We start from the raw sequence: 10,089 nt of genomic DNA, 5'->3' as shown, positions 1-10,089 counted from the left end.
TGTGCTGTAAAATTGGCAATCATCTCAATTTATGTAACAGCTGACTAGTTCCAATATTTCCATATGTATCTTCATATGTATGTTTCCATATGTATGTTCATTTGAAAATGGAAATTCTTTCATCATTTATCATCGCTTGTCATTTTAAACCTGTATGACCTTGTATTATGCAGAATACAAAAAAAGACAATTAGAAGAATGTTAGTAACTGAACAATTGCAGTACCCAATGAGTTATATTGTTCGGACATGATAGATCTGATCCAAATGATACATACTGCCGACAACGCCATAGGATAGATCTGATAGATCATTTGGATCAGATAAGATCTATCAGACACAAAACCAATGCAAGTAAATGGGTACCGCTGTTGTTTGATTACCAACATTCTTCAAAATATCTTCTTTTGTCTTCTGCAGATAAACAAAATCATACAGATTTTAAATGACAGGGTGAGTAAATGATGACAGAATTAAAATTTATGGCTGAACTATACCCTTAATTCATCTTTCATCCATTCCAACAATGCCAAGTTACAGACAATGGCTAAATTATCTCACTGGCACTAGTTTTATAGTCTATAGTATATGTAAGCACATTGTGTAATTCAAGTCCTCTTGGCAACAGCCCTCAGTCAGACAAACTACCAGCTCAGCACATTACTCTGCCCAATAAACCATTATATGCTTCAAACCGCTAAGAGTGAACGGGCGTATGTGCTGAAGACAGAAAATCACATCACAACTCCAGACGAGATTGGATGTATTTTCCCAGGTTTAAAAGAATAGTTCACCCAAGGATTTTGCCATTTGTTTACTGCAACTCCAAGCCTGTGTGTTGGCTATCTCAATTTCTTTCCGTTGAAAAATATTTTGACCTTTAGTGAGCTGGATCTGAGTTCTGGATCAGTTTGATTTGTAAACAAATTGTTCTTTTCGGTGAACCGGGGGATTGAGTTTAACTCACTGAATAAATAATCTGCCGGTGGAAAATTGTACTGTAAATAAACAATTGCTTCAATGTTGGTCTGTTTAACACAAAACTATGGAATGGCTTTAGAAAACATGTGGTTGAAGAGTTTTTGTTCTTTATGGAGTTTGACCAAAAAATGTCTAAGTGAATATCCAGCATATAAACAAATAATACATGTATTGCATCACTTTTAAACCTAGACTTAAACCCAGACTGATTTAAAAATAACTTGTGTGCTAAGGGTTCCTGGAACAGAGAGACTTTGTGAGAAGACAGACTACCGTCTGCATTTGTTATCAAAAGCTGAAAAAGTAACCCCCCCAGACCTGACCGCTGTTCCTATTTTCGTATTCTGTAGGTCCAGCTGGAAATTTGTGCTGCTTCCAAAGGTTCTCTCAGGAAATGACATTTCCTACGTACTTTTCACTGGCAGGGGGAGCGATTACAGGACAGAGCGAAAAAGAAAGATTGAGAGAGAGAGGGGTGTTTCTAACCGGGAACAGAGCATGCACTGTTTCATATTACACACACAGAGAGAAAGAGAGAGAAAATCCCGGCCACTCTTGCTTTTCTTTACGTTTAGTTGGGTTTATGGAGCCTCTGAGTCGACAGAATGAAACTCTCCACTGTTGTGATAGTTCTCCTGACTAGGGCTCTTATTGGAGGTAAGAATGACTCTTTATATGTTGATCTTTAATATATGCAAAAAGGAAAAAACTACCTGTAAAGGGGAGGAGGGGGTAGAGGATGAGTGAGGTAGTGGTGAGCCAGAAAAATTCTTTGAGACGTCGACTTAAAGTCAAGGTTTGTGATATGTAACTGCTAAATGTATGTGCATAAACTAGTCTTGCGTGCAAGATAAATAAAATGTCGTTCTTTTTAACTGAAAATACATTTTGTGCAAAAACATATATTCTATATGATGTCAGTCAGCATTTCGAGTTTATGGAGTGACTGACTCGAGACAGCTTCAGGTTTATGACATCACCTTTGATTCTGCATTATTATTTTGAGGGCTTTGTGTTTATGTTTAAATCTTTGAACTCTTGTGATGTGGTTCGTGCATTGAAAGCAGATCCCTGCTGACCCCCGTGGGACAAAACATAAACACGACCAAAGCTTTCGACAGCTGGATACAATCTTCCTGTCGTGTTCCCTGCTCTAGCTGTGGTTCGAGAAGGCAAATGTTTTCCACCTGTAGTTTCTGTTTGTCTGGGCATATTGAGCCCAGATGCATCCAGATATTTTACACCCTTCAGGGGTCATGGTTTAGGCCAGAATAGAAGAAAATCTTCAGTCCAAAGAAAACTTATACTTAGTTTTCTTATTAAGAAAAATAATACTTTTTTCCTGAGCTTATAGTAATTCAGTTCAATTATAATAAATAAAATATAATAATACCATATTACACATAGATCTATATGTATCCAGACAGTACAGAAAAATTCAACTTATATATTTTTCATTGTTCCTTCAAATCCATCTTTTTCCAGAGCTGGCCACTGCATTAAATGTGACCGTCACCCCGGGGCCCATCAGCATGTGTCTGGAAGGAGACAACATCACGCTGTCCTGTTTAGTATCTCAAAAGAAGAGAAGCAGCAGTCTGCTGGTGCTCCGCTGGCTCTACCTGCCCACCCCTGAAGATGAACACCTCGTGGTCCGGATGGGCATGAAGAAAGCCAAGTATTACGGCAACTACAGCAAACGCTTTCCCCAGACCAAATTTCTTCTTTGGGAGGAGATGGATGGCCAGGTCTTCCGTCTGATGATCTTGAATATGACCACAGAGGATGGAGGCAACTACACGTGCAAAGCGCAGGAAATACGGAAGCACAGAAATAAATGGAGGTCATCGGCAAATGGAACGGGGAGCGTGGAATTACGAGGTAACCATGGTGATTTTTTTATCAATATAAAATATATAAAAAGTTAAAGGCATAATTCAAATACAATTCTGTTATATGATGAGCGTCAAATCCTGTATATCAGTGTATCTCAAACTTTTTCGTTGTAAGACCCCAATAATGCATCGCTTTGTGGCTAAATAAAATAAAGCCTTATAATTTTAAACTTAGAATTTTAAATTAACAAAAAAGTTATTCAGTTATACAATGCTGGAACATAATTTGGTAGTCTTCTTTCTCTGATGTTTGGTGGCATAAACATATAATACATTTCACAAAATGCCACAAAATCTGTGCCCCCTGGATCCATCTTGGGACCCCCAGCTTGAGAACCAAAGGCTGAATATGACTCTTTATCTTCTGTGAAACACAAAAGAAGATATTTTGAGAAATCTCTCAGTGGTTTTGTATCCATATAATGGAGGCCAGTGTTGTGTTGTTATCAACGTTATTACTGAAGTAATACAGGTTTGGAATGACATGAGGGTGAACAAAGTGTAAATTATCGTAATTTTTTATTTTTAGGGGAACTATCCCTTCAAGGTAGAATAATGTTTTTTTTATTAAACACGCTGTTAAAAGTCTGTTATCAATACAGAGTGTCGGATTGTAAAAAGTAATGTTCAATTCAGGTCCTCTTCGCTCGCACTGGTGATCAGTGTGGTGGAATTGGATGGGGTGAAAGAATAATGTCTTGCCATGGTCAGGGCTAACCACACAACAGCTGTTTCCTTCAGCTCACTAATCCTTTAGTTCACCCAGCACAGGGTCAATTCCAATTCATTGTTTGATATTTCTAATCCTCTTTCACTCAGAGGACGGTCTGCCTTTTCAGAACATCACAAAAGAGTCACTATCAGATTGAGATGTTAACATTACTAAATGCCAACTGCTTAATGCCCGAATCAAAATGGTCTATTAAACTGAAAATAATGGTTGTGAGAATGAAGTTGTAGTTTGCTTCAGTGTGTTTGTTAGTCTCCCAGTTTCTCCCTTCACATACACTCTTAAAAATAAGGGTGCTTATAGTGATGCTAGAAGAACCCATTTTTGTTCCAAATCGAACCATTCAGTCAAAGGTTCTCTAAGGAACCATCTCTTTCTAACCTTTTATAATCTGAAGAGCTACAAAGAACCTTTTGTGACACAGAAGGTTTGTCATATGTAAACTGTTCTTTATGGAATCATTTGGACAAAAAGGGTATTTCTATGGCATTGTGAATGTGAAGAATTATTTTTAAGACCGTATACACATCATTTTTACTATAAATGTATTTTGAGCCAACACAAATAGACCGTGAGGCTGTTAACAAGAGTAACTGGACATGCCGGGGGATAGAGCAAGCAACTTGGCAAGGATACAATTGAAAACATTTGCTCTGGCTGAACTGTGAGCTTTCCTGTGGTGTTCGGACAGTGAGAGGTCCCAAATGTGTCTGAATCCATTGGATTATTCATTGGCTTGATAAACGGCAACAGTCTGATGCTCTCAAGAATGAAGAGAACAAAGAATTATTTGTTACGTCCAATAAACGAAGCACTGCGGAGTTTAAACAAGAAATGATGTAGCCCATTTTGACCATTTGACTATCAATAATCATTGCATTTTTCTAAGCTTTCAATATAACATTAAATTTCAGCTGATCATAGAAACTATATTTAAAAGGTTGAAAGTACATTTCAGTTAGCAAGAAGTGTATGTAAAGAGGAGATAGATGCTGTAAAATGACAGGGACAGACCAAGTGAGAGTGGAAACCAACAAGAAGCAATAAGGAAACAGAGGTCGTAGGTTTACCCAGACTGGGAAGATACAACAAAACAATGTCAACAAGCTGAAATAAGCTATAAACATAGAGCAAATCAAGACCACAGAGCAGGGTTAACCACTTCAACCATCTCTACAACCCTGAGGTCAGCCAGCAAATGACTTCATGTTTTCCCCAAACAAAAGTAGCCCTCAAACGTACTGTACACCAATCCATTCTCAAACTCCACCCGCTCGCCTTTGCCATAAGATTTATTGTGCACTTTGTTCTCCAGCATTATTGCACAATGCTTCTGCAGACCTACTGCAGATCCGAAAATGTGCTGAAGCTTTCAGTTTGGCAGGGCTTTTTTAGAACGCCTTTAACTTCAAACAGAAAATGTAAATCAGATGTGTAACTCTATACCTGCTTTGGATGGAGTCACGGCCTCAAGCTCCTCTAGTCGGCATTTAAAGCACTAATGAAGTACACATGAACAGAGACGCAAACCTATAGGGTCCAGAGATGGGTGAAAAAACTGAGAACTAATTCTTTATTGTGATATTGACAGATGGTTCTGTTGTTAGTATGTAAACATTATAAATATACATTTTATGTACATACAGAAATTTATCTGCATTTTAATAAAATTTTATATTTTAGAATATTACTGATGCTTTATTTGTATTTAATGCATTATGCATTTAATATATTTTTTTTTGTTTGTTTTTAAACAAAACACTTTTTTTGTTTGTTTTTCAGCATTTATAAATCTTTGTTAATGTTTGTAAATGGCAAAACAATTGTTCATATATTTTACTCCGTATTAACTAATGTTAATCGATTGTCGTAAATGTTTAAATTAACACGCAATAAGATAACTGAATGCTGCACTGTAAAAAAAACGTAACTTCATAAACATATATTTAAAAAAATTTAGTTGTATTTTACAACTCATTTTTTAAGTCAGTTCAATATAATTAAGTTCTATTGACTCATAAAGCTAAATGTAACTTTTAAAATGTCAGGCAGCATGTATGTACAGTATGTGAATGTATATTGTTGTGAACAAATGTATGAACTAATGTTAACAAATACCATATTGTGAAGTGTTATCAAGGTCTTACATTTTAGTCCTCGCCCTCAACATCTTCAAGTAATTTTCTTGAATGTTTTAAAAAAACGTTGTTTTTATAAATAACAATAAAACTTTTAATAGAAGAAGAAAAAAACAAGATAGAAATTCATGCAATACTATTAGCCAATTCCCATATATAAAAAAGCTTTTTGTGATGTAGAATTATTAAACCCTCATTAGTCAAGGTCAAAGGTTAAGTATTTTCAGAGGCCTTTGACATAACTTCCTCTCACACAAAATGCCCTTGCTTGGTCTTATTGAAGCCTCATCAAGCAAAACCCTGCACAGAATCCAAGATAAAGACCAACTTCAGCCACTTGCCATATGCAATACGTCTTATTACCCGTTTGATCCTATCAATATGTGTGTACATTAGTATTTGTAACACATTTGGAGCTGCTGAAATAAATTATTATAAAATGCAAGTTTATCTTTTTCTGTCTCTTTTGTTTTCAGTACATCATATACCAAGCACAAGAACAACTGATGTCATATGGCGTATGTTTGAAGGTATGATAATACCTCAATATAGTTTAGATGTGGTATAGTATAAACCATCCCTGTAAAACAAATTGTTCTCACAGTGTTTGCCTTATTTCTCTAATATGCCTGAATGTTTTATTGGAATAAAAAAAATCCACATTATTAAAGAAAAGGTTAATAGGCAGAACGTATGTGGGATTTTACCTACTTAAAAATGACTTGTAATGAATGTTTTCTGCAGGTATTTTATTATGGTCTGTTGTTATGTTCCCGTCTCTTAAGATTTATACCTGTGTGCGGTGCTCATTTGCTCCATTGGACTCATTTGTATATTTGTTTTTGCCATGACTATCACATGTCAGCATCTACGGCAAAAACGAAGCCTACAAGGTGAGCGTTAATCCCACAGACTATACATTGAATTATTTCTATAAATTATAAAAATTGTGTGACATGCTGAACGTTTGTTTGTTTGTTTTGGATGCATATTTGATTCTCCATCCAGCCAGTTATTACCTAGTAAAGTGCCCAGAAAATAGGTAAACCTTATATATCTATAATATGATTTAACACTGTTGTCAGTTACATATAATGCACGTGAGCACAATTGATCTTTGTTTAATATATCCAGCTCTGGAGAAACAGTAACCAGTGTGGCCAGCTCCTCTCCCGCAATGCACAGAAAGGAGAAAAGACACAAACCAGAGTTCAGAGACATCACTTCACTACACTACACAACTACGCCCGTATCAGCACCACAGATCCCAGCGAAAGGTGACTAAAGGAGCTTCTTCCACAACTTTGGAGATGGATTAGAAGATTCAAACCTTGAAAGCATATAAAATATTTTATAGATACTTTAATTTGATAATAGGCTATCATGTGTCTTTGGTCTGTTTTCTAGCACCTGTACCCAGGAAGCCACGTAGAACAAAACTTTTAAAGCCACAACATACAAAGACTCACATGGTAAGAATACGCTCTCATTTTGCATTAAAACATTTTTTTTTCTTGCTTAACCAAATTAGAAAGATTAAATGATGTTGATATGGTTTCATAATTGTTCTAAACATACAGTATTTCTTGCTATTTTACTTGTTTCAATAATTAATTTTGTTTCCCGTTTTTATCCTCGTAATCACTTTATTCACACTTTTATAATATTTGCATCTTACAATGCACTTTCTTTACCTTCTCAATTGAATTTCCACGGGCTAGAAACACGCAAGAGGGAAATAATGTGGCTTTCTCACTGAGCTTTATGTTTGCCAATGTTATTGCTATACCTTCTTCCATTTATGGGTGTTATAATTTTATTTACTATTATTGCTTTCTAAAGCATGATTATTTATTTAGCGTGCTTGATTCTTATTAGATTAGTTTCCAGGGAAATCATCTCAGAAATGCAGAAAAGCAGTTAAAATAAAAGATAGAAAACATTTTATGATCCAGCGTTGTGTTGTGAAATCCGGTTGTAATCTGATTGGTCAAACGGAACACTTCAGTAGTGCTATTTAAATGCGTTTAAAGTCAATGATTTGTTTTAGTAGGGGATCTGGGGACATTAAAGGGATGGTGTATGGTCCGGATGTACATTAATCTGTACAATTAAAATGGTGACCAGGGTTGTCAATTTACAAAAATGAGGAAAAAGCATCTTTAAAGTAGTTCAGATTTTATTATGCGCTGTTTCTGAGTCTTCTGAGGACATACAGTATAATGGCTATGTGTGAGGAACAGACAGAAATTTGGGTCAACCAGAGGCTTGCTTGAGACGGTCTAGGAACAATCCTAAAATTACACCTATAATTTCATGTTGTTTGGACGCCGCATTCCCCGGTGAATACCAAACTCCGTTTGCAGACCACATACTGTAGACAAATATTTAAACGCCCTGTTCTCTTGTCATTCTTAAGTCAAGGGTGGCAGACGACAGCCTGACCTATGCAGAACTGGAGCTGGTTAAACCAAAGCCGGAGCTGAAAACAGATTCCACCGGATGCCCACAGCTCGAGTCCAACACAAACTGCACAGGAACAGTATATGCCCAAATACTCTTTGTTGAGAAGCAAGTGTAAATATGTATTTTAAGAGATTCATACCAAAATTATTTATGAGATTTTAAATATTTTGTACCTATACGTATGGGTGTTCTGTTATTTTACGTGTACTAGTATTACTAGTATTACTATTAATATGTTTAAGCAACACCATGTTTTGTACTGATATACGGTATATTTCGCCACATTTATGTCGCATTTAGGTAAAATTTGAGGCCTGGTTTTTATGACAAAAACACTGTTGGATTTAACCAAACATGCATAATTGTTTATGCAGTTTTGTATGAGAGATGTATTTTGATATGTGGAAATAAAAACGATGAGAAAATAGTACACTTACTTATGTCAGAATATACTGACTGTATTTTTTTGTTGTTGTTGTTGGTTCACCTTAAAATGGTTACCATTTAATTCAACTTAAAAATACTAGTTAACTCAATGAATTTCTAGGCTGAAAAAAGTCGTTGAGTTGACTTATATTTTTAAGTTGAATCATTTCAAAATTTTAAGGCAACCAGGTAACTTATTATGTTGAACCAACAAAGTTTTACAGTTCAGAAATGGTCAGAACTCTACAAAGCTTTGAATGACTAATTATAAACATTTACAATCTGAAATGTAATCCAATTGAACGCATTTTAAATTCAAATTGTAAAACTTTTAAGATAAAAATATATTAAGAGAAATACTTTTACATTTTCCCACAACTTTAACATCCTTTGCTCTTGCTAGTTCATAGTTGGTGTGATGATACTGAAGAATAACTTTTATGAGTGCAAAAAATCCACGTAGTCTCTCAAAGAATATTTCTTCGTTAAAATTGCATTGACAATAATACAAAAACAAGCTAAACTCTGCCTAAAATAGTTTTGAATTAGATTCTTAAACGGGGGGCGCAGATACTTCAGGTGGGGCGCGACGGTTCCCCGACACCCCAACCTTTGGAACTCGACCTCGAATGCACGGACTAACGCGATTGCGCAAGGTTCTTTAAATGGGTTTACGGTGAGGTGCAACCGAGAAAAGGTTGAGAACCGAGATGATGTCACCACACGACACGTCTTACTTACAACAACGTTATTCAGTCAGTCTTAACCGTTGCGCAGTTAGCATTGAGCTCGCGCACAGGCTCAAATTCGTCCGTTCTTGAGTTTAAGTGTCTCTCACTCATTTCTCCCACACGCAGCTAAAAGTCAGTGACTGTGATGAACCCTTTAATGGTTACATTTATTAAAATCATACTAATTGTAATCATGCTTAATAATTAGCTTTACAGTGCATTATAATTGGGTTAGGCTACAAGATGGTTCTGCCTAGGTGCTATAATTTATTTGATTTAATTATTCAGAAGAGCCCAAATGGTTTGACATTTAATATCATAAACTCACCGATGCTTTCAAATTGAGATGGCTATTGTCTTTCGAGAAGGTCATTTGCTTCTCTCCGTGAGATATATGGTGATTATTTTCCAGTCTATTAAGCGTCTCTACTTAGCACAATTAGCCACGTGCAGAAAGGTTAAAGAGAGCGACTCCCTCTCTTCATTGTGGTCACGCTGCATATTAATGAAGCAGATGCAGAGGGGCCTCCACGCTGCGTTCAGGAACCACAGAGAGGAGAGATACGAGAGCTCTCCTCCGGCCCCCGGCTCTCATCCGGAGACACATAAACACGCAGCTCTCCATCAAAATCTGCGCGTCTCGTCTAAACTCGCGACAACCTTCTGCTGTCCTGCTTTGTTTTTACTCGGCAGGATCTTCTCTGAGAGAGGCCTCTGTGCTCT

General features: G+C 36.4%; 1 protein-coding gene across 1 annotated transcript; it reads left to right on the top strand.

Moving 5' to 3' along the window:
* Positions 1–1,561: 1,561 nt before the first annotated feature.
* On the top strand, positions 1,562–9,336 carry vstm4a (V-set and transmembrane domain containing 4a). Its single transcript, XM_056760934.1, has 8 exons — positions 1,562–1,637; positions 2,466–2,861; positions 6,220–6,273; positions 6,529–6,636; positions 6,752–6,785; positions 6,878–7,020; positions 7,151–7,215; positions 8,163–9,336. The coding sequence occupies exons 1-8, from the start codon at positions 1,586–1,588 to the stop codon at positions 8,322–8,324; spliced, it is 1,014 nt and encodes a 337-aa protein (XP_056616912.1). The 5' UTR covers positions 1,562–1,585; the 3' UTR covers positions 8,325–9,336.
* The last annotated feature ends 753 nt before the right edge of the window (positions 9,337–10,089 follow it).

Source organism: Triplophysa dalaica, chromosome 11 (genome assembly GCF_015846415.1).
Source record: "Triplophysa dalaica isolate WHDGS20190420 chromosome 11, ASM1584641v1, whole genome shotgun sequence".
Taxonomy (NCBI): Eukaryota; Metazoa; Chordata; class Actinopteri; order Cypriniformes; family Nemacheilidae; genus Triplophysa; species Triplophysa dalaica.
The sequence above is the reverse complement of the archived record's forward strand: the minus strand, read 5'-3'. Positions and strand labels throughout refer to the sequence as shown.